We start from the raw sequence: 26037 nt of genomic DNA, 5'->3' as shown, positions 1-26037 counted from the left end.
GCTCACATTGTGAATTATTTGCATGAATTATGATTCCTCAAAGTTATGGTAGAAAGGGACACAAAGGTGATTTTATGCTCCATATCTTTGAAAGCTGGAGACCCTTGGAGTTGGATAGGCAGTCCCTCTTTTGAGGATGGAAAAAAAAATCTCTAAAACTTGTCATTCACATCAAACAAAATAACCAGTTATGATAATAGATTCATGAGAGAATCTGTATCATTATTCTGGACTTAAAATATTACAGAGACACAGAATTAAGAAAATAGTGTTATTTGGTGGTTTCACAAAGAAACTGATGCATGGAGATCTAGAAGTCTGTCTAATTTCATGTAAGCAATTGTAAAACTTACAGATCTCCTAACTGATTTCATGTACCTTTGTAGAACTCTGGGCAATACAAAATAGAAAATTTATTTAACTATTCCCATGAATCAATTAATAATTTAGGGGAAAAATTATCCCCAATAACTGCCAAAACGTTCTCTTCATTTTTGATATCTTTTTTTAAAAAAAGATTTTATTTATTTATTTGAGAGACACAGAGAGAGAGTACAAGCAGGGGGAGTGACAGAGGGAGAGGGAGAAGTAGACTCCCCTCTGAGCAGAGAGCCTGATGGAGGGATGGATCCCTCAGGACCCTGAGACCATGACCTGAGCTAAAGGCAGACGCCTCACCAACTGAGCCACCCAGGCACCCTGTTTTTCTTATCTTTAATTGAGATCTAGGAATTGAATGGTTTCAATGAATGAGAGGAGCACTCTCTTAATCTTGTTAAGATTTTGTTTTACCTTTTATTTCTGTTTTCCTAATGGAATATTTCCAGATGGAAGACTTCTAAACTATCAAAAAGCCCAGGTCTTCCTGCTAAATGATACCGTTTCTAACACCACAAACACCAACCATGTAGTAAAAGGAATAATAAAAGCTAGAAATTGTACTAGATTCTGAAAACATTCGCCAATGTCTGGCTGGCAAAGAAGATAATGTCCAAATAAATTTTCTAATAATGTTATAAAAAGCCTGTACTAAATCTTTTATGTACATTACTTCACTTAATTCTCATGCAAAATTAGGAGGGAGAGTTGACAGTTCTTATTAGACAGTGAGGAAGCTAGCACTTTAAATCACATGTATGCATATGCATATACCTACAATAGAAATGTTATCTGTAGACGGGGATTTATAGGATTTAGGTGTATTTATTTCTTAGGTATCATTATGAGATATGTCTTGACCTGACCTTCTGTTTGATATTTACAAATGTAATATAACTTTGAGGGAACAAATAGCAATGGTGTTGAAATTTAGAGCCGATAATGAAGGAAACTCAAAAATGACTTTGTTGAAATGTAATCCTACGGATTCTCTACCCTTTGGAGTATGTAATGTATGAAATCATCCATGGAATTCAAACAAATTCAGAATCTGTTTGGAGAAGACGGTCAAATAAAATGAACCATTGTGTATGGTGTCTGCAGAGCACAAAAAGCCTTTGACTGAATGGAAATAAGAGCAGTGTTGGAAGCTCTGAGTATGAAAGGAATTAAAGAAATATATATTGGTACCATGAAATATATCCTTTTTTTAAATGTATGATCCTAACAAATAAAGTCAATTCATTTTTGTTGGTGGCGGCGTTGTTGTTAGACACTGAACAGGCCTACCTCTCCTCCGATGCCTAGACAAAAAAATATGTAAAAGCCTGGAGAGAAGCATAATGTCAATAACATCATTTTATAAGGTGGCATCATACATGGAGTTATGATGATGGGGAGATGTTTTATGGTATGCCATTATAAATTAAAAATGCACAAAGCAGTGACACATTTGTTATACTTTCCATCTGTGGTGCTTGCTTCACAAGTTTCAGTTGTACCTATTTATTATGTTATTATTTACATTCAAATGAAATCTGAGGAAAAATAAAAATAAGACATCTCATTCCTGACCCAGTTCCTGTGCTGGATACAGTGGAAGGCTATTTTGCTTCCTTCAAAGAAAGCAACTGAAGATATTTTATATTAGCTTGTGACAATATTTGCATGCCTTGGGCTTCTTAAGTGATTTGCAAAGGAATATACACAACATGAAATACATAGAAAGCAAGCCAACACGGCATGCCAAAGCATCCCATTAAGAAATGAAAGCTTGTATTTTTTGTCTCATCTTGTTTTGCTTTGTTTTTAGCTTTAGTATCTTAGAGAGTTTCTGGTTATTTCCTTGGTTCCTCCCTCTTTATTACTAATTTGGCCAGACAAAACTGTATTTTGTAGGCCCGGTGGCAAAACCACCCACTCTGCATGCAGATGCCACCATGTTCTCTTACGGTAAAGTAGCCATTTTTAACTTGAGGCCTGCTCATAGCTTCTTGGAAGTTACTATGATAAATTCTAAGGACTAAACCTCTTTGGTTTTGGAGTACAAAGTTTCATATTTAAAACCACTTTCCTCCTACTTTGATAGACACCACCGCCATAGAAAAGCGATTTAACTTGCATTGAGTTTTTCCTGAGAACATTTTAAATGTTCCCTAGTATTTTGTGTCTGAGGCTATAACAGCAATGAAATATTTGCACTTTAGAAGTAGTAGGTGGAAAGAAAGAATGAGTAAGAAAATGGCAATCATAATTTTACTCTTTGTCCAAAAGCCATGCTAGAGAGTACCCTGCATGTTTATAGAGCAAATCATTTGAAACAGTTGGATTGAATCTAGGTAGGCAAGCTATTATCTAATTAATTCCAGCTCCAAACCTGTTCTCTTAATCTAAATAATTCTTTTATTCAGTTGGAATAGCCTAAACAGGTTTCTGTTGTCTATTATATTTCATTAATGTGGCATAGCCCATGTATGAGGAAAATGTTCAGATACAACATGACAGAACATGACATCTTCCTCTATGGAAACCTTTGGGCATTATATTCATTTTTTAGGGCTTCCATAATAAAGTGCCACAGACTGAGAGTTGAGTGGGATAAAACAACAGAAATTTACTTGCTCACAGCTAGGAAGGCAAGAAGTCCAGGATCAGGGTGTCGGCAGGGTTGCTTTCATTTGAGGCCTCTTTGCTTGGCTTGGAGACGGCCGTTGTCTTCGCATGTTTCTTCCCTCCGCACACATCTGTGTCCTAATCTTCTCTTTGTACGAGGACATCAGTCATATTGAATTAAGGTCCAGCCATATGACCTCATTTTACCTTAATCACCTCTTTAAAGGCCCTCTCTCCAAATACAATCACATGCTAAGGTACTGAGGGTTAAGATTTCAATATATGAATGGGGGTGATACAATTCAGCCCATAACAGACACACTGCACATTTTGGAGGTGATATGTTTATTCTTGGGGTTTGTTCTTGCTTGTCTGCAAGGTCAAAAGGATCTTATTCTAGGGAACATACATAAGATGCAAAATGTCTAGAACGTAGTCTATATTCACTTGAATAATATTTCCAAGCACTTGGTGAAACCCTCTCGTTTGAGGAATATAAAAGAGCCTCAACAGCTGTGACTTTCAAAAGCACACAATACAGCCCCGGTATTTAGTCTCTATTCTATCTATGTTGACTTAATACACATCAAGTGGACTGACAAATTAACTGGCCATTTGGCCAAGTTTCCTAAAATAATGTCCTCACTGAAGTCTCCTGTTAGGTCCAAGATGCTGTAGGAAAGGGCTATAGTGAGTGCAGCACAGAAAGATACTACTTTTGACAAAGGTTTACATCACTGTGTTTGAGAATTTGGAAGATCTTTAATCTACTGGAAATCAGAGTGAACTGCCACTTTAAGGGAACAACACAACAGGAAAGGTTGAGCTAGTTGAAGGATTCAACCAACTTTTTGATTCACTCCTTTAAGTGCTGAACTAAAAATTAGCTATGTCCTTGTAGATAAACAGGGTGTCTTATCCACTTTAATAACTAATCTTCTAGTTTGATTTTATGGCCAAACATACATATTATTATTTTCAGATCGGTAGCCCCTCCAGCATCTCTTTCATTTGTGTTCTGGCTTTCATGTACCCAGTGGGCCTTTCAGATAAGGTTTCCGAATGGTCATCTGCACTAGAAGCAGATACCACATCCTTTCTGAGAGTTTCACAATGTAATAGGTTCTTGTCACCATACTAATGAAATCAGAGCTCTTCTCCCCACATCCTGGGAAAGTTGGGATATCTTTTCCTCTTTTTTATTACAACAGTAAAAGAAAGTTGGAAAGAAGCCTTAAAAGGGCCATGGAAAAAAACTACAAGGTAAAAATGCACTTGTTCTTCAATACACAAAGAAGTGCCTCCTTATTCTTATGTCACTACTCTTATGTGGCATCTGTATAGTTCATGTTATCCGCAGTCACATTTCAATCAACATGGTGAGTTTAGTTAAAATGAGACCAGATATTGCAACTTCTGGCTATACCAATCTACAGAGCAATATCTGAGAAAAGTGATGATTGATCTATTAAACATGCCTTTTTCCTGGGGAATTACCAGGACTGGTTGTCACTATCAAAGGCCCATCTTTCAATTCTCCATTTTAAGAAGGACTATTCCAATTGTTATTATCTATTTTTTCTTTCAAATATAAGTAGCTTGATATAGGTATTTTTACTTAAAATAAATAAAATACACAAAAAACCCTGCAAGAAAGGGCATTTCAAGATGGCCTTATACAGGTATACAATATGTAAATACATGTCTTCGTTATCTCATAAAAGAACTCTAGTATTTGGATTCTAGGGCTTGACCTATCTTCAATTCTGTTTAAATGCTTTAAGCCAAAAGCTATGACCGAAACAAATTTAAGAAAACCTAATTAGAGGGCCAGGAGAAATCAGCACGATTATCAGAGTAAGGATTGAGAGAGATCGTGATACAGCCAGTCTTCTTCCTAGGACTGGACTCCAGCATCTCAAGTTTCTGTTGATGTCATATGACAAACTGTGTCACACTGAGGCAAATCTCCTAAAACAACAGGATGGTTTATGCTGTCTGCTTAGTATTTCCATTGACTTAATTTCTTATATATTTTGCCTTTCTAGCTTTGATTCACCTTTCCCTTCATAGCAGCATCTTGGATATGTTTATTTCCTTGTGCTTTCCAAATGTTTTTCAGATATGTTTTCTCATTTGATAACAACAACTCTCCTTCTAACTATCTTCATTTCACAAGCAAGTAAACAGGTGAATTAGTGATAAATCCAGGCCTGGTGTTTTGTTTAATCTCTTTCCCACGCAATCACATGTCCTCTTCACCGCATCACCACATGACAGTTAGCTCCTGCCCCTGCCCTTGCCCCTTTCCTAATGCAGTTTTCTTTTTATTGCCAGTTTGTTGTATATCTGTTTATAGAAGAATCTGTTCCTTCTATAAATGAATAATTACAAAAGATCAGACAGTTTACAGGTAAAAACATAGCCTCGAGTAAGACATTCAGGGATAAAATGTAAAAGTCACTATCTTGAAGTAATAGTCATTCCACTACCACTCACAATGAGCATTTATTTGCCTTTTCCCTTTCAGCTTCTGCCAGCCAAGATTAAGTCTGAATGTAGTAGTTTTGAGGGGTGGGGGAGTCTGCTGGCTTCTTATTCTGGATTCATCACTGGTCAATGATGGAAGAGTTACTTAATCTACCCATGCATCATATTCCCTGTCTTTAAAATGGAGATGATGATAGCAATAGCATGGACCTCACTGTCTCATTGAGACAATTATGTTAGATAATGAATCTAAAGCGCATAGCATAGTCCCTGTATAGTGTAAGCACTAAATAATGGTTATTGCTTTTGTTGCAAAGCACCCTGGAGTGTGGTCGCATTAACTTTATTCTATAAAAGGTTTTGACTTTGTCCATTATAATAGTCAATTCTTAAGTTCTTAGTAAAGAAATCTCAGTATGAGTGTATGTAGTTTTTTAGTTCTCTGTCTACCTCAGGTAATGTTCAAAAATCAATATTTATTGGATAACTTCTATAGATTCTTATGGCTCACTCTAGTGGTTCTCAATTGGGGATAATGCTGTGCTCCCGAGAGAGATAGTTGGCAATATCTGGGGGTGTTTCATCATCACCACTGGGAAGTGCTCCTGGCATCTAGTGAATTAGGACCAGTGATACCCCTAAACATCCTAGTAGCACAGCACAGCCCCCACAACAAAGAATTAGCTAGTGCCAAATGTTAATAGTGCTTTATTGTTGAGAAACCTTGCTCTACTGAAAAAAGGGAGAAGCGTAAGATGTTACCATCACTCACGCAGAGAAGTTAGAAAGTGTCTACCAAATATGTGTCTATTCAAATGTGTTTATAATGATACCTGTTAAAATCAAGATGCAATTTTGGTTGGTTCATTTTGTATATGGATATAACTGCATGTTTAGACAAATCACAGTGGCCTTGGAAAATATTCCTTAAAGCCCTCTGGTTTACAAGTAATCTTAAAATAGGTTGGTCATGAAAAAACTTAAAATAAAAATTAGATTTTATAGTTCAAAAAATTCTTTCCAATTGCCTGTCATATTATTTATTTAAGCTATTTGTGGAGGGCTACACATTGTATTGTTGTTTGAATGAAAAGTACATAGTGGGAATGCTGGTTTAAGTAATACAAGTCAATATTGATATTATTTGTTATTTCAAGTGGATACAATCAAATGGTATTTATTGATTGGCAAATTTTCTTTTTTTAATGCATATTGAAATATCCCATTTTCAGAATCATTTGAATTAACTGATATTTATTTGCAGATGACAAATATCAATGGTCAAGCAATTGTTTGTTCTTATTGTTTTCTTGCATCAGATAAAATCATTCCCTTTTTACCTCCCGAACACTTTCCTTTGGCGATCTTGAACGTGTGCACCAAGATGGCATTTTTGTCTTGGACTTTTCTGATAAATTTTTGGTAAAGATAGTAGTGTCTGTGAGAGCACATGTGCGTGTGTGTGTGTGTGTGTGTGTGTGTGTGTTTAGGTTTCCACTTAAAGTTCAGTGCCAAAGCTACAGTACTTATACATTTTCTAAATGTGTTTTAAGCAATAAGTTGTACAACATTTTTAGAACATGTGTTAAGCTATTTCTCTAAGAATGAAGCTCTTAACAAAACATAAGCACTCTGCATGAGATCTTAGCAGCAAAGTGCTTAAAAGATAAAGTAAGAATTGGTACCATGGGAAGAACACCAGCTGTAGAGCGCACAGGTCCATTATGAGAAGTATGGTAGTGGGTAGGGAGAAAATGATTTAATCAGGAGTAAAACCAATTTTATTATAAGGGCACGCAGGGGGTGTGGCACCATAGTGAGAGGGACATTTCAAAATATCTGACAGATTTCAACAATGTGAAAACCCCGTTCTTTAAAGTGACAGTAAACCCCATCAGGTCTCCCTTTTTGATGCTATTGTTAACAGTTGACTGTTTAAAGCTGGCCTGCTAAGATGCTGTCGGTCTATTTCAATAGTATGTAGCCAAATAAAAGACTAATTGTTGAAATACAATCAATCAAAAATGATTGCAGGGCAGAAAGAAGGTCTCCTCCGCTGATTTTGTTGTGGATCATATTATTGTGTTATGACTGAGGTAAGAATGAAGACGGAAAGGAAAGGAGAAAATAGCCCATCTGAAATAAACAGATCCACCTTCTTTCCTTCTCTTTGCAAACATCCTATTGAACAGGAACGTCACTTACCAGCCCTGGAGATAATAGTCCATTTAGAAAAAGAGATCTGATAAAGATTTCGGCTAAGATTTTAAAAGGACATGAACACTATTAGCAAAGTAGCCCATGCAGAGATTCCCTACAGTGACAATTCTCAGCTTTTCTTACATTTTGGGGGGCAGATTCTCCTCTGCTTCATAAAACTGACTCCAAGGGGGCATGGTGGATGCGAACCCAAGACATCAGTAAAAAAACAAAATTCCAGTTGACCAAATAGCTGTTAAGTTCTGGCCAGGAGACCAGGCTTTTCAGTTCACCGCCGCTCCCCCTTGCCCCCAGGTGGTTTAAAATGATTAGCTTTATTTTTTTATTCAGCCCAGATTCCAAAATCCTTTTCATGTTGCACGTTTACAAGGACAAATGCTATGGATCCGCAGCAATGCTTTCCTGCCTTGCTTCCTTTTAGTTGTATGTAAAGATGTTGCTTTCAGACCCTGCTACATCCGCTTCTTGGGTGAGAAGGATTCCAGACTTCCCTTCTGAGGGTGAACAAGAAGAAAGTCATTGTCCAGCGTCTCTTCGTTTCTCCTAAAAACTTCACTTTGGCATTCATGGTCTTTAATATTTAAATGTCTCAGCTCACTCAGGCTTCCCAAGCAAACATGTCTGTTGTTTCTAGGCGGAGTTGGTAAGCACTTGTGGTTTGTCTTTAGTGTGTTATCATTTTTGACAGCTTTGCATAGCCTCTGTAGGCCAACAGGGGTCTGTCTAATATTGTTGCTGGGCACATTTTCCTCGCTGAGATGGAAACTAAAAAAAAAAAAAAAAAAAAAAAAAAAGATATTTTTGAAGCAGTAAGAAGGAATTAATATCCTTTTTCACTCAGTATTCTATTCCTTGCTGACTTTATATTCAGCAAAAAAAAAGCAAAAAAAAAAGTGTTACCCATTATTCCCTTGTACATAGCAAGGCTAACACATGTAAAGCAATAACTCATTTTCTATTGCCATGTTTAGCATATGTCTCCTGTTGGCTCAGCAAGGCCTTTAGGCCGGTCCCTTGAGCCGGCCATCATTGGCAACTCTTAGCCCCTCGGCCTCAAAACCAAATAGCTTTGAATCATGTTGAGCTGTGATGCTAATTTTCATACTGATGCATTATGGGAATAAATGTATCTGACATACTGTGTCAATGGCACTGTCTCTTTGTGTCTCTTGTTTTTTTGTTAGCTGCATTCCTACAGATGGTATTCCATTGAAAGTGTTCCCTTCCTACGGAAAAAGGGGAAAAAAAAAAAAAAAACATGCACAGCACCAAACCTCTAGGTGCAGAAGGCTGTTAACGGTTGCTGATGATAGTAGGCAAACATTAACATAATAATTAGTGTCTTGTAATTGTTTCATTAAAACCAGTTGTTCCATTTCTCCTCGTGTTTTCCCAGAAGAGAAGCTGAATTTGGACGACAGCCAGTGGGAGGACATCCACGTTGTCACCGGAGCACTGAAGATGTTTTTCCGGGAGCTGCCTGAACCGCTCTTCCCTTACAGCTTCTTTGAGCGGTTTGTGGAGGCGATCAGTAAGTAACCTCACAGCCAGGAGGCCTTGGTGCACTAACCTGGCAGCCTGGGATTATTAAGCAAACAATAAGGACGACAGTGATAGTCATCATGGAGATGATGATAGCCCCAGCACTCCACGTGTTTCATTGCAGTTGTGTGTTTTGGATGGCTTATTTTTATTCCTGGCCCTGCACTATTATCTGAGCTTGGTTTTGGTTTTTGGTTTGGGGTGGGTTTTTGTTGTTGTTGTTGTTGTTGTTTGTTAAAAAAAAAAAAAAAAAAAAAAAAAAAGGATGGGTAACCTAGTTAGAGCGGCCAGTGGTTGAATTAAACCTCCTCAAGTGAAAATAGCTCCTGGTGGCATCTGTTTCAAAGGGATCACCTTTGGGATTCTCAGCACCTGCCTTTAGGGCTTCGGAATTGGCAGTGGGTTTGAGTACAGAAGGGTCCTGAAAACGAACTTAGGGGACTTTCATGACATTTCGTTAAAGAGGTGTTAAATCATCAACTAAGGCATCATGTTCTCGAGGCTCCCTCAGCCTTCAACCACCAACACTAGTAAATAGCTACAATTTGTTTATGAACAGGGTAATATTAAATTAAGTAATGGCAGGTTTTCTTCTGGCAAACTGGTGACTTTGTAGGAGGTTGGATTGCATCACATACTAACCAGTCGTCACTGTACACTCACTCCGTGAAGCTTCCTTTTCTATTGCTTTTGCATTCAGAGCACACACGCTTAAGTTAAACATGAGTAAATGAATGAGTGAATGAATGAATAAAAATCTTTCCAAATACAAGGAAACTTTGGCTATTGATGCTTCGAGAAGCACCTACTAGTACACCTAAATTTAGTATCTTGGGGTACACTTACTATAATTGTGACAGCTTGGGAAAAGTTTCCTGGCAAGCAAGCTGATTCAAGGAGGGAAAAGAAAGAAAGAAGAAAGAAAGGTAAAATTAAAAAGCTTGCAAGCCTGGCAGGAGCTTAATTAAAGTCCAAATGAGAAAAATCTCCAAGAAAAAAAAATGCTCTGCTTAGGGTGTCTGATACCGGATGGCTGTGTGTGCAGTGTTCCCATTAGTGGGAGTGGGGATTTGGGGGGCCTGTATGCCCTTTTATTCCATTTCCCATTTCACGTTCTTCATGCTTGTTTACAGTTCTGGCCACCAAATGATATCAAGAGGAATAAAGCACAGTTTATCTTCCCAGGGTCTCTCTCTTGTTGTCTGCTCACAATTTCAGATTTTCTTGTTGTCATTGTTGCTCTTGCTGAAGATAGTAGCAGGTGCTCTAATGATGGGTTTTGAGGTGAGGCTGGGGCTCTTATCTCCTGTCATGACTTTTTATTTCAAGAGCTTTCTGCTTCTCAAGGAGAACAGTATTTTATGGTCCCCAGGCTCAACTTTTTAAAAGGAGGAATAGGGCAGCCCAGGTGGCTTAGCGATTTTGCGCCGCCTTCAGTCCAGGGTGTGATTCTGGAGACCCGGGATGGAGTCCCATGTCGGGCTCCCTGCATGGAGCCTGCTTCTCTCTCTGCCTGTGTCTCTGCCTCTCTCTCAATCTGTGTGTCTCATGAATAAATAAATAAAATCTATAAATAAATAAATAAATAAACAAACAAATAAATAAATAAATAAAAATAAGCCTGCATTTCCAGAACAGCAGAGTTCAATATTCTGTCTTGGAACACGACGAACATGAAAGATCAGTGGCAATGCTAGTGCACTGTTCTGGTGGGGAGTTGGGGACCATGCATTTTGGTACCTATTTCTGATTAAATGTATTTAAAAGAGTCCTACAAATTTCACATCACAGCCTCTAGGTGTTTAAGTGAGCATCACGTTTTTGTAAGCATACTTGTACATGTGCTGATTTGAGAGCCGTGATATAGGCACCCATCGTTTTAGCTCCCTGTGGTTTACCTGATTCTAAAGCTATAAAGCAAGCCATTACCTTAGCTTAACACATAGGGGAAGCAGGCCCTCAGAACCCATGTGAGGACCTGTCCTTTGACTCTCTACAAAGAGTAGGACCATCTCTGTATGATCCTAGACTCCATCTCCACTTAACAGAAGGTTAAAAACAACAACAAAAAAAAAAAAAAAAAAAAACAGAATGTTAGAGACATTGGCATAGTCACAATGGAAAAAGCAGAATTGAAGTGGCAACGTGCTATTGTTATTAATGGCTATTGGGAGAGTTTTTGCCAACACCTATAAAATGGATTATGGCAAGAACGAAAGAGAGTGTTTAAGAAAGTCCTCTGAAAATGTAAGCTACAGTGCAGATGCTCACAGTGTTTCTTCAGTGGAGCTGTGTTCTGAGAATGTAATATAAGAACAAGGAGGCAGTTTTTCCTTCATTGCTTAAGACAAGGAGAATCAACCTGAACAACCTTGCCTTTACCTAACTCAAAATAGCACTTAATTATTTCTTACTCTGTAAGATAGAAGGACTAACCGACAGGGTTGTAGGGCGGGGAGATATGTTACAATGTCGGGCAGAGACCTATGTTTACTAACACGTGTGTTTTTGGAAGAATCTTGAAGTTAGGTGGTAGTTCATATTTAAATATCTTTAAGCAATGGGAGAACAGCCACCTACTTTTCGGCAATGGCAAAACTACACCAGAGTAGGTATTTTTACCCCATGGTGCATCAGTCAAGTACAAAATCTTCCAAAATGATAAATACATTTATATCCAGCCGCAAAGGGGTGATGGGTTTTATCACAGCTCTCACTGCCTCCTGAGAAATCCACATAGCGAGAAGCTCAATAGACCTGCCCATGAGGTCTTGGCTTTCTTACAAAAAGGAACCAAGCAGGTAAAGGAAAGTCATGGAGAAGGTGTCCTTATATGCTGGCTCTGGGCCTCTTGGCCATCAGATCTTTGCCCCCTCACTCTTTGCTCTATAACGGAAGAGGGTTGACCTAGCCAGCTGCATTTCACAGGTGCTCTTGAAGTCTGGCTTCCTGCTGCTGGAGCCAGTGGAGGCCCCGGCATTAGGGAGCAGAGATAGAGGGAAGGAAAAGGTTAGCTAGTCCATTGGTTTTGTCCTCCACCCCCTCTCCCTTGCCCACCCACCTGCCTCAAGTAGTTTCTCTACCCAAGGATCCATCTTTTCCATAGCTTCAGCTTTGACTGGAGAGGCCCAGTCCAGCTCCTGCTGCCATCCAGGGATGCGGACCCTCATCTCTTTGCCTGCCCAGCCTGGTAGGAGCTTCCTGCAGAGGCTGGTTTCTCAGTTACTTCCCTCTTCCTTACTTGGCTCTCAGCTTCTTCATCACATGGGTAACCAGTTCCCTGCATCGAATTAATTCCCTCTGTTTGTGTATATACTTGAAGTGGTTTCTGCTCTTTGGTTAGACACTAGCAAAACACTATGCCAGTCAACGTTACGGTTCACGTCACTCTAGCATTATTTCCCTTTTCTCTTTCATTACCCCCAATCCTAGTTCGTGAAGGCTTAACATTTTTATTTGGGAGAGATTGAGAGATCTGTTGTCCTTTCATGACAGAGTTTAAAAGTGAATAGACCAAAAGGAATTTTCACTTCCAACTGGAATGCTTCGCCCTCTGAGGAGGAAATGTTATTTCATGTACAAGCAATTAATGACCACTTGTGCTATTGGAATTACTGTTAATTCTCATTATATGTTTGAAAGTCATCATTACATATTCTGAGAAAAAAGAACAGAAGGCATTTACTTTTTTTAAGTAGTTTCTTTTTGGACCAAACACAAACATTAATATGATAAGAACCTGTAATTGCCATAGCGATCCCCTGTCTGATAACACTCATTGAGGTAACAAAAACACCAGAGATTGTTTTATATTTCAGAATCCAAGTACTGCAGCTATTGATCTGAAATTCTATATTTGAGGTCAATGCAACTGGGTCACCGCAGGTTATTTCGTGGGGATTTAACCCACTGACTGCAAGGACTTAATTCCCTGGAAATGACTTGTGCTGAAAGCAGTATTAGTACTGTAAATGTGAACTCAGGACAAAAACACAGCTATAGAGTTTTATGATCTGTGATGCAATCTTGGGGCTAAAGTCCTGCAGGGGGTCTGGACATTTCCAGTATATCTAAATCCTAGGAAATGTACTAAGCCTACCTCTATTCCTATTTTTTCATTCTGGTAACTCTACACATCTAAAGAATAGGGACTAGGAGAGTCTTTTTTTGATTTAATGTCTGCACTTTTCCCAAGTCCCTGGGACAGGGAAAGAGAAGAGAAAACCTTGTTGGCATTTTTTACAATTATCTCACTTAATCCTCAAAATAACAAAGCAGAAGATATTAGAGAAGTAGAAAGATCATGTGGAAAATAATTTCTGGTTCATAATGTTACTATGAGAATTAAGTAGGATAACATTTTCCTTACTCTATATTAGGTACTCAATAAATGATTTGAAAGAAAGAAATTCTTCAGAGGAGTAAAGCAAGTCATAAAATATCTCCCAAGCTCACATGGCTCAAAAGATTAGGTTTAACATTCAATTCCAGACTCTAAAACATGAATACTTGCCATCATCATATGTTGCCTTTGGGGGACTATTTAGAAGAAATCTCACTCGAAGGATAACTAACCAGTTATTGACAAATACGTGTGTGTTATGTCTTCCTATATAAGACCTATATGTGCTAGATAGGACCACAACCAATTTTTTTTCTTTCTTTTTTTAAAACAAGGTTAGAATTAAATTTAATGATCAGAAGTTTCGATAATGAAGTTTAAGGTTAGAAATAAGGTATAGCTTTCCAAAGATGGGCAATATTTCAATATTAACTACTCAACGTTAAAGTCACCCATGGTTTAATGTTGTCCTCTCCAAATGTATTTCGGACCCTTTACTCTATTATTTTTATGACCAATTGCTCACCTATTCCCGTTTGAAATCGATTTAGTTATACCCAATGTTATTTTCCTATTTCATATAAGTAACACCTTCAAGCTTACCTTGGATTAGTATTCTTTTCTGCAGTTTTTCACTTGTATCAAATTACAACATGCAACAAGCCAGTACTGCTTCCGGGTGCTCAGCCGGGAATTTGTTTCTGCTTTCCGAGTTAGCACCACGTTTTCCAGAGGACGTGTATATTAGTTTCCTATTGCTACCATTACATATTTTCTCGAACTAGTGGCCTAAAATAACAGTAATGTATTATCTCATAGGACAGGAGTCTGACACTGGCCTCACTGGGCTAAACGCAAAGTGTCAGCAGGTCCAAGTTCCTTCCTGGAGGCTCTAGGGAAAAATACATTCTCTTGCCTCTTTGCATCTAGAAGCTGCCCGCATGCCTTAGCTAGTGGTCCTCGGCCTCCACCTACCCAGGCAGCAATAACACTAAGTCACATGGCTCTGATCTCTTCCATAGCCACGTCCCCCTCTGACTCTCTTCTGCCTCCTTCCACTTTTGAGGACCCTCATGATTACTTTGGGCCAACCTGAATAATCCTGTATCATTCCCCCCATCTCAAGGTCCTCATCTTTATCACATCTGCAAGATCTCTTTTGCTATGTGAGGTAACATACACACAGGCGCTGGGAATGAAGGTATGGACATCTTTGTGGGCCATTTTTGACCTACTACAAACTTTTCCCTCTCATAGCTCACACAGGTAGCAGGAACTCTATTCCCATGCCACAAAAAGCTGTTAGTCTGTCAATTTCCATCTGCCTTCCCTCAAATCCAAATGATCATAGGGGTCGAGATGACAGTGAAACCATAGCCTGATTAGTAGATGAGATGGAAGTAAAGAGAAATTACCTCATGTGTTTACTTACGAGATGTGTTCTTTATCATTTGTGAGGGATAGGCTTAGAGATTTGACTCAAGCCTGGCTCAAAGCTCATTTATTCAAGGACTGTCTGATAATTTCATTTTAGGCACCTTCACCTCAGCTCTTTGCTGCTCTCACTAGAACTTGTGAGTGCACAGTTGTTGGTTTATTGTATTCTGAGTTTCCAAAGTTGCCTTTATGTGCAAACATAATTATGTTTCCTTCCACCCCTGAGCAATGCTCTGTATATTTACCATCATGGGATTGCAATGGATGCTAATTACCAGATCAAAATGACCTTCTGGTTCCTTTGTCATTTTTTCCAGTCTTCTGAAGTAAATATTTTGTATATATATAAATATTATATATTACTTATTTTTAGTATGTAGTACTTCTATTTATATATTATTTTATATATAAAATGCTTATTTCATATATCATGTTTATTTTATGTAGATTAATACACACAAAATAGGCACCTATGTATGTGACACTTAGAGGTTAGGCAAGCCAGGGATAAAGTGAAACAATGATGATGTTCCATATAACTCCTCAATTTAAAAGCACACATGCATATATTTTTATGTGATATATTTTTAATGCCCAGTTTTTGTAAACACTGATTAATTAAGCAGTAAAACAAATTGTGAGACATGATATCCATAAGACTAACTGAGCACCATTAAAATACACCAAAGGTAGAGCATACCCCATCAGAGTCCTTAAATACAACTCATAGTCCTGTGTTTCTATCAGTCACATTATCCTCATATAAAAATGATTTAACTTAGAGGCGTTGCCCTATGGCAGAAAAGTATCTATTGCATGTTCTAATGTTTTTTTCTTCCCCCCTATGGCCATGATGCCATTTTACCTTTAAAGTATGCTTTCAATAAGTAATTGGGGAAGAAGCCAGTCAAGTATATTTGCAAATATTTTCTTTACTCTTGACTTTATCTTGCCCTTTGGTCAAACTGTTTCTGATGCATCATCAACTCCGTGATGACACTCTTTGGGAGAAAAGAAACAGAGCTTGCAAAGCACTTGACTACAAACAGTTGCTAAACATTGAACGCATGATAGTGACAAATTGCCTTAAAACTGTAGAAAGTAAAAAAGCAGGGTTTATAGGGTCACCTCAAAGAAACCAGAGATGTCAAAATAATGGAGTATAAAAATATTCTCGATAGCACCGTTTCAAGGAAATTTGAAATTAAAATAACGGTAGATTTTACAAGTACTCCCCTTCCACTAAAATTTCCACTGTAAGCTAACATTCTCACAGAGTTGGTGGCGGTTTTTGTTGTTGCTCTTTAATCAGTGTGTGTGTGTGTGTGTGTGTGTGTGTGTGTGTGTTCTAGCAAACTAGAAGTTTTATGGCTGATGCCTAGCCTGTCTCTTAACTCATTCTAATTATATTCATAATTAAATTGTAAAAAAAAAATAGTTGACTAGAGCCAAATGGCTTGCACAGGTGTTTTTTTGTAGGAATGGTTTAGTGCTACATAATAAACAACTGGACCTCCATCTACTTAATTTGGCTTAATGAAAAGTCTTTTATAAGTAAAACTAGAAGGTGATTCAGAACTCAAATTGGGCCTTGACTCTGAAATTAATTGAGTGGTAAGATATCAGCTCCATTAGAAAATGTGGTGCTTGCTTTTTCGCTTTTCCTTAAAATTTTCCTTTTACTTGCACTCCTTTCTTCCATATCCTTAAGAGGTCAGTTTCAAAGCATTAAACTTTTCAAACTGAGCAAGCAGCCAGTCAGCCTTCATGAGTCAGCTTCCTGAGCATCCCTGCTCCAACTGAACAGACATGCTTTTAAAAAATACATAACAAAATGCAGAATTTCTCCTCAATATCTTGGTGAAAAACAGTTACCTTAAGCCATTCCTCTAATGGTAGATTTAAATGACTGGTTTTCATTGCCTGTTATCAGGTTCACTGCATCAATAGATGTTAATGAAATCGAGAGTTTGTGGCCTTTTATTCTACACCGAGGCTCCTGCCTCATTTCACATTCTTAGGTTGATACCAGATTGTCATCACCACTGAGGGATCTTCCAAAAACCTGCCTGCACACCCACCACCCACTCTGACTCTGGCCACATCTCCCAAAGGAGAATGGCTCCCTCTAATTCACCAGTAAGTTTTTTTTTTTCCTCATTCTCAATACATATGATTCTAGTAGTAGGGACTAAGTAAAATGCAAATGGCTCACGATTTCATTTTGAAGAAAAGTCACATTCTTTGCAAGATCTTCAAATTTCTACATGCTCTGGTCACTCACAAGTTCTTGGACTTCTTGATTTGCGCATTTCATTCAAGCCCATTGATGTCTATCGGTTCTTCTTTGAACAACCCCAGTGCATTCAGGATCTTTGCTGAATTATTCTATCAGTGGCAAGTCCCAGATTTCCGTTCTTTTTTAAAGATTTTATTTATTTATTCATGAGAGACACACACAGAGAGAGAGGCAGAGACACAGGCAGAGGGAGAAGCAGGCTCCATGCAGGGAGCCCGATGTGGGACTCGATCCCGGGTCCCCAGGATCACAGCCTGGGCTGAAGGTGGTGCTAAACCGCTGAGCCACCTGGGCTGCCCCAGATTTCCATTCTTGTGTTAACTTCCCCTTGAGATCTCCTCTATTAAGTAAGCTAAAATTTTTACCTACACGACATATCACCACATACTATCACTTCATTAAAATGCTGACCCCACTATTTACTACCTGTAAGACCTTGAACAAGTTCTTAACCCCTCACCTCAATTTCCACATCTATAAAATGGATGTAAAAATAGTATCTCCCTTGTGGGGATTGAGAGAATTAAATGGAATGCTAACAGCAGCAAAGCACATATTTATACATCTCCTGGCCTGTGATATTCAGTGAATGTTAGCTAGCATTATTAAATTAGAGTACAATCAGACTATACAGAAGACCACACTCTCAAATGACCTTTCTACCCATTCCCACATCTTCCCATGCCTCCGGGAAAGCTGTCTTAGGTGACACATATGACCATCTTGATTCTGCTTTAATATTTGTTTCCAGAATTCCAAACTGTACCAAACATGTTTAAGATAGTATTACAAGATATCATCTTGGTTCACAATCCAAGGACTTCCACTTTCTGTATCTAAGGACATTTGTTACTGGTTCTGGCAACCATTCCCAAGTCCAACCCAACTTGATTCATCCAAAATTTGTCACTTTATTATAGGACATACATTTTAATTGTAACTCAGACGCCAAACTGCTTCTCCAACCTGACACTGCCTTGCTTCTATCAAATATTAGTAAATCTGTGACATTCACAGTGGCACCAGAAGAGACAACTACAAAGTAAAGCCTTCTCCCGGTTGGGAACTTAGCTGCTTCATAGTGTATCCTGTGTTTCGGCCTATGAAAATTATAAACTCATGGGTGGGTGAGAGTTTAGGGTATGGCAGGGAATCTATACACCAGCTTGTGTAAATATTCATAGCATTGTGCATCTTTCTCACATATAAAAACATTTAAAAAGTCATCCACTAAACTCTATTAAACAAGAAGTCATCCTTCCCCATATGCATGTGTGCACACATAAATTCATTGCACCAACCTGAAATATCTTATTTTTCTTTTTCAGCTCTCACACTTTGATATTCCAGCTTTTTTAAAGTAGAATTATTATTATTATTACAATTATTTTAAGAGAACTTCCATATTAACCTCCTATGAGCTATTTTCAAAACCCGGGTGGAATGTTTACCTGATAACATACCCGATTTTCTCTTAACTGACTTACACACACTCACATGCCTTTATATGCTCAAGCCCCAGTCCTTTTAGTTCTCCACTGCTCTGTCCATGAAATAATCTTTTTCGATTAATTTCTAGGACTGTGGTGGGCTCCTTGAGATGTGGCATTTTTTTCATTTGGCTCACTCCACACTGTGGTAGAGAGTTAAAACTAATAGCCCTGATGATGGCTGCTGGAGTACTCCACCGCCTGGGGGAGTTCTGCTCTTGTTGGAACTGCAGAATCCAGAGTCGTCTCATGGAGAACTGCCATGTCTTTTGGAGAATGGAATTTCCCCCTAACCATTGACTTATGTATTATCTACCTCCACTTTGGGAACCAGACAAATGGAAAGTGGGTACCTTTTGATGGAAAACAAGTAGCTGTACTGGCTTTAAAAGTAAAAGTAATATGTTTGGAAGGTGAAAACAAAAATAGATTTTTAAAAATCCATGAACTGTAAAAAAATTTTATTGGATAATTATGACAGTTTCCTCCTTTTGTTGACTTGTAGTCTTCCATTTAAATGTGCAGTCCCTGTCGCCATTTTATTTCATGCAACATCTTTATTACTGCCTAAAGTTGGAAATTCCAAAAGGTCAAATGCCTAAGGCCATGAGTCCATGATTATTGTTTAACCAGGCAGCTCTTGGCCCCTTTCTCTTTTCTTCTCACTTGGAGTGGCCAGCCAGTGAAAAGTTGACTCTTTGAGATCTCAAGTCCATTCCTCTGCCAAGTAAGGGATGGGCAGACCTAATTATTGCCATCTGTCCTGCTGATGGAGAGTGGATACAGTCTTACCAACAGCTGAAATCAATGATTTTTGGAGTTCTTCCTCCAAGTCCCTACCTAAGCACAATGGTAAGACTGTTATTTGACAATTTTTGTGTGTTATTCTCTGAATATCTAATTGGCACCTAAGAAGGAACTATTACCTCATTCAGAATTTTTTTTTTTTTTGGAAATTTCTATTTCTTTGTGCTCTGTTATAAAAATGTTTTGGGAAAAAAAAATGGAATGATCCTGAGCAAATACTAGACACAGAAAGACCTCAGAAGCCCCTGTCTGTTATGTTTGAATTTGTAATGCTCAGTGCTTCTGAGAGCTGGATCCCTGAATGAATATGGAGCAGTATTAGCTGAGCTGAAGATCCAAAGCCCTCCACAAAGGGGAAAGACAGAGTAGTTAGACCATAACTGGGAAACTCACATTGGTCAATGTCAGAATCCAAGCAGCCTCTTTCTCTACTAGTCCCTTAATATCTAAGAAGACCAAAAACATAAACTGCATCCCTTATTCAGTGGTCACCTTCATTTCTCTATTCTTTCAATAATCCTCAAGAATTAATGTTTCCAGACTCTTCACAGTCCTCCAAGCATAGCCCTCTAAAGTTTAGAAATTGTCTTAGAGAACTTAGGCTGCCATAACAAAATACCATAGACTGAATGACTTAAGCAACAGAAATTTATTTCTCACAGTTATGGAGGCTGGAAGTCTGAGATCAGGGAACCAGCGCTGGGTTCTGGTGAGACCCCTCTTTTTTTTTCTTTTAAGGATTTTATTTTTTTATGAGAGAGAGAATGCATGAACTGGGTGAGGGGCAGAGGGAGAAGCAGACTCCCCACTGAGCAGGGAGCTGGATGCAGGACCCCCAGGATCATGACCTGAACCGAAGACAGACTAAGCCACCCAGACACCCCTGGGGAGAGCCCTCTTTGTGGCTTGCAGAGGGGCTGTCTTCTCGCTGCATGCTCATGTGGTGGAGAGAAAGCAAGCTCCAGTCTCTTCCACTTCTTATAAAGATGCTAATTCCATTGTGGGGTCCCACCCTCCTGACCTCTTCTAAACCTAATTGTCTTCCAAAGGCCCTACCTCCAAATCCCATCACCTTGGGAGTTGGGGTCTCAATATATTCATTTCGGGGAGACAAAAACACTGTCCATGACATAAACCAGACTTTAGTGGAGTGTTTTAAATGTATAACTTTATCAGTATAACTTCCCTCCCTTATTCTGGCAATAGCTTTCTATTACTGCAACACAAAATTTAATTAGTTCCTTATTAATGCTATTTAATTATATTATTGAAATCTGAAATTAAATGTAAAGTCCCAGGTGTCACTTCTACCCCTTTCTCTCCCATGTGAAGTTTGTGCATTTTTAAACTTACATGCAGAACTGTGCATACAACCTGTACCGCCATGCTCTCCTCCTCATGACACCAGTAGGGGAGTTTTGCTCTGTTTTCCCTTTTCATATCCACAGAACTTACCTCACCTGAATCACAAGACAACTGCAACTGGGACTAAAACCCAAGTGTTTAATTACAAATGCTTCCATTTTATAATTCAGCCTTCCTCTTAGCATTATGACATTTGCAGATCTGAACAATCTCTGCACATCCATGCCCTTGAAGTCTGGAAGGCCATTTGGGACAATGGAGCATTTAGAGATAGTTTACAACATTTGGGGAAGAATTTCAAATATTGTGCCAGTAGGAAGAATTCTAGAGAGGGGGCATCCCTAATTTACAAAGTGGAACTCTTTAGATTTTTGAACAATTTTTAGAATTAATTTGAATCAAAAATATGGCCAACTAACAGAATCATGTTAATACAGAGATAAACCCTTCATTGCTTATTTGAAAAAAGATTGTCCCAACCATAAAATTTAAAACAAAAGCGACAAAATTTTGTGTTGCTTTCTGTATCCCCAGCAACATTTCAGGTTATCATTTCTTTTGCCTGGGTCACTGGAAAAACTTTTAAATATAAAACTAAACACCAAAAACAAACAAACAAACAAACAAACAAACAAATAAATAAATATAACTAAACACCAGTGCAATTCAAACACACCTAACAGATGGAGAAGAAAATGCGTAAAGTGTGTATAGAAACAGGGCACTATGTCCTCACTACCTTTACTAGCAAGTGAAATAAGAAATGACATCATAAGATTTTTCATAACTTTCATCATCAGCATTATGTAATTGAAAAGTAGGACTAGGGACACCTGGGTGGCTCAGGGGTTGGGCGCCTGCCATTGGCTCAGGTCGTGATCCTGGGATCCAGGATCGAGTCTCGCATCGGGCTTCTTGCAAGGAGCCTGCTTCTCCCTCTGCCTGTGTCTCTGCCTCTCTCTCTCTCAGTCTGTGTCTCATGAATAAACAAATAAATCTTTAAAAAAAAGAGAGAGAAAAGAAAAGTAGGACTACAGCAAAACTTTGCTTTACCTCTTATGTCATGCGCTAGAAATGATTTTCATTTTTGGGTCTACAAACTAAAATCAGTGTTTCAACCCATCATACTTATAGCGGATAAACCCCAACTATAGCTAGGATTTGATACTGTATCTACTCACACTCAGTGATATTATTCCTCTTGCTCAAAAATGCTTAACATCTTTGTTGTAATGGAGAAAACAGAGAGAAAGGTACACAGATCATGGGAGTGTCCTTCATTGGGAATTTTTTTTTATAGAAGTGATTTTCCAGGTTTGTATGTTTGTTAAGTCTTTTCTCTGATGAGTAATTATAAATTATCTCTGTCGAATTTTTACATATGAAATGGAGTAAAGCAGGGTCACGTCTAGGTATAGAAGAACACAATATCGCTTGCCATCCTTTGGTCTGACCGGAGCATCTCTGGGTTAGGAGCTATGTCTTACTCATCTCTGTAGCGCCAGCTCCAGGTGAATATAAAAACATAATGTGCCTTGTGGTAGTTGTTTCATATAACTCCACCTTTAAATTTTTGCTCTTTAATGGTAATGAGCAGCAGTAGACTGCTGACATCAGGGTGGGAAGGGGGTTGTTGGTGAGGAAGTGAAGAAGGCAGGTGGAAGCTGCTTAATTTAACCCATTTTGCTGGTAGTGAATTTAAGGATTAACTGCTCACAATTCTTCAAATATTATTTTTTTATTTTATTTATTTTTTTTCTTCAAATATTCTTATCTGTCTTTTAAGCTCTGTCCTACAACTCCCTTCAGAAGAATATGCCGACTCTAGTCTTTGTATTTTCTATATGTCAAAGTACTGTTACTATATAATTTACAGAGAATTCATCTTGGTGGTTAAAAAGTTTATGAGACAAGAAGGTGAAAATTAAATGAGCAGTAAAGTATCTTGATCAGGCTAGTGAACTTTTGCAGTCTTCAAAGGGTTACCTGAACCCTTGCTCAGACAACTTGCCAGACTCAACTGCAGAGCAATGGTGGGGAGAACAGTGAAACTGTACTATAAAAATAAATTACTGTCATGAATATTAAGCAACAAGAATATAATAAACATGACTGTTTGCACGATTCTGATTTATTGGTACTGATATGCGTATAAATTATGACACTAAGTGTTTATTCTAGTTGTTTTAGAATATGGGCCAAACAAAGCTGGGTGGACACTTCCCGCAGACCTTTCCATCTGCCACCAAATTCCTAATTCTCTGCTCCTGTTGCTGTGTTTCTTATGTCGGTGGCACCAGGACCGTGTGTGAGCAGCCATTCCCTTTAGTTTACTGTGCAGCATGAAGTAGATTGCCTTTCCAGGATCTGGGGTTACAACCACCATCATGAAGTTTCCATTCTCTCCCAGTGGAGCAGCTCCAGCTGCAATGCGTCCTGAAGGCCATTCCTACTTGCTCTGTTAAACAGTGCTCACTTTTGACACGAGAGGGTTCATTACTATATTTATAAACCTTTTGGCCCCAGATTTGGGATTTCCCAATGCTGAGCAGCACTGTATTTCGCATACTTGCTTAGCAGTGGGTGTTCTGGATCACTAGTGCTGACATATTAAAGACAGAGAGTGATGGAGAGAGAGAGAGAGAGAGAGAGAGAGAGAGACTCTCCAGATACTCTCTGTGTAAAAATCTGTGTATCCATGTAAAATCTGGACGTACCTCACCTGCCAAAAGATAACAACTACACAAGTAGTGCAATGTTGGTCTTGCTGATATTCACAAGTAGAAGTTATTAAGATTTGCCATCAGTTTTAATTGACACTATTTGGAACCAGATATTTACTAAACAGATGGCCAGGATAAGGTATCGCACAAGAAAACAGCATTCTCTTGCCTCAGGTTTTTAGCTTTTATGTTACATCTCATCTAAGTTTACTTCAAAAGATTAATTAGTTTAGAGTCTTCTTTTTCTAACGTCGGTGACAAGCTACAAGGATGATAGGCAAAAATTTAATGATCTTAGCAAGAGCTGCAGTGTCCATGCAGTGAAGTATGCTGTGGGTGTACCCTGATGATACCTATAAAGAACTGTTGATATAGGGGCACCTGGGTGGCTCAGTCAGATAAGCGTCTGCCTTTGGCTTGGGTCATGATCCCAGGATCCTGAGACTGAGCCCCATGTCAGGCTCCCTGTTCCACAGGGAGCCTGCTTCTCCCTCTCCTGCTCCCCTTGCCTGTGCTCTCTCTTTCTCTTTCTCTCTCTCTCTCTCTGTCAAATTTTTTAAAAAAAACTGATGATATAAAAACAGCTGGCTATAGAGGAAATGCCTTGCTAAAGGTCATGATGAGGCAAGAATTGTTGGCTACTTAGAACTGGAACTCCCACAACATTCTTGGAGAAGATTTTAGCTGTGTGTCAAAAGGCTTGAAAACATGTGCACCTTTAGATTGGGTATTGCACATCTAGAAATTTACCTTGAGGTATTTTCACAGAAATGTACAAGCATGGTACCAACTTGCTTTCCAAAATCATATTTATAATGATGAGAAATGTAAAATTAACATATGTCCAAACTTAGGGAAGGTTAAATTATAGCACATTTATATAATGAAATATTATACAGTTGTAAATTGTGTTGCAGAAAACATTGCTTCTCTGGATCAAATGCCAATAAATATTAAAATAGAACATAAGTGTGTATGGTATGGACCTATCTTTATATATGTATGTAAATATTTATAAGTAGACAAAAGACTAAAAGCCTTTCAAAATATTAACAGACATTATCTCCGAATGCTTATACAGCCATTGAGTCGTGGGCTCTTTTACACTACTCTTCAAGTTTCTAAACTAAGCATAAGTAATTTTGTAATGCTGAAAAAAAGAAAAAGAAAAAGAAGAAGAAAGAGAGAGAGAGAGAGAGAGAGAGAGAGAAAACAGAATAAAACCAAAATGTAAGAAGAAGGTGGAGCTGACCTTGTTGTAAGAGGTCTGAGAATCAGTTACTCTAGGGAATCCTAAACGTGGTTTCCACCCAAATCACCTTTATGGAAACAGATTCCTAGACCTATTCACAGACTTGGATTCACTGTGCCTGGGACAGAGTTCAGAAATTTTTATGGAAACACAATCCTCTGGTAATTCTGATGTGTGGACAGACTTGGGAACCACCGATTTCAGTCCTTTCTCCTCCATAAAGCCAACTAGGAGGTGAGCAGACACTTCCTTCTCCTAGCATGCTGACATTACAGCATCTTTCCCGAAGCCAAGATGTATGTTCCTTGCAGGGGACACTAAAGAGGTAAATTCTCTGAACTGGAGAGGAATATGCAAGCACGTGTGATCTAGTGGCACAGTGAGTGATGAAGACAACCACTTCCCTACAGAAGGGAGATAAGAGGGCCGTGGTTGGAACGGTTTCACCAGAGAGTCATTCAGTGTATGTGGAGTTTGAAGGGCCAACCAGGGAAAGAACATTAACAACAGCTCTAGCCCTTAGATGAGGATGCTGTTTGGGGCCAAGTGGAGAAACTGAGTAGAATACAGAAACAGCAGAAGATAAGGGGAGGACACAGAGTAAGCCAGTATCGTAAATCCCATGAAGGCTGCGGCTGGCAGCTATCCTACCTTATCCTGCATCCTCCTGTCCAACACAGTACCTTCCTCGGAAACACCACCAAGTAAATATTTGGCCAATAAATCAACTAACTAATTGTAGATAATTCAATGCTACAGAAGGATTTAAAATGTAATCTACAGCAATGAAAAACCGTTTAAATATTTTTGAGGAAAGTGGGACGCCTGGGTGGCTAAGTGGTTGACTGTCTGCCTTTGGCTCAGGGCATGATCCCAGGATCCAGGATCGAGTCCCGCATTGGGCTCCTTGCTGGGAGCCTGCTTCTTCCTCTGCCTCTCTCTCTCTCTCTCTCTCTCTCTGTGTGTCTTTCATGAAAAAATAAATAAAATCTTAAAAAAATTTTTTTGAGGAAAGTAGTGAAAAGCAGAAAATTATGCTTTTAAGAAATTTTTAGGGGGTTGATAATTGGCAGGGTGTG

At 38.7% G+C, this 26037-nt stretch overlaps 1 protein-coding gene across 1 annotated transcript in view; it reads left to right on the top strand.

The window, feature by feature from the left end:
• LOC129514562 (rho GTPase-activating protein 15) overlaps positions 1–26037 on the top strand; it is a 617088-nt gene that overhangs the window by 479877 nt on the left and 111174 nt on the right. Inside the window, exon 12 of the mRNA XM_055333243.1 lies at positions 9098–9232. Within this exon, the coding sequence (XP_055189218.1) occupies positions 9098–9232 (135 nt within the window). The remainder of the gene's footprint in view (positions 1–9097; positions 9233–26037) is intronic.

Source organism: Nyctereutes procyonoides, unplaced genomic scaffold (assembly GCF_905146905.1).
Source record: "Nyctereutes procyonoides isolate TBG_1078 unplaced genomic scaffold, NYPRO_anot_genome, whole genome shotgun sequence".
NCBI lineage: Eukaryota > Metazoa > Chordata > Mammalia > Carnivora > Canidae > Nyctereutes > Nyctereutes procyonoides.
This window is presented reverse-complemented; position numbering and strand designations above follow the sequence as displayed.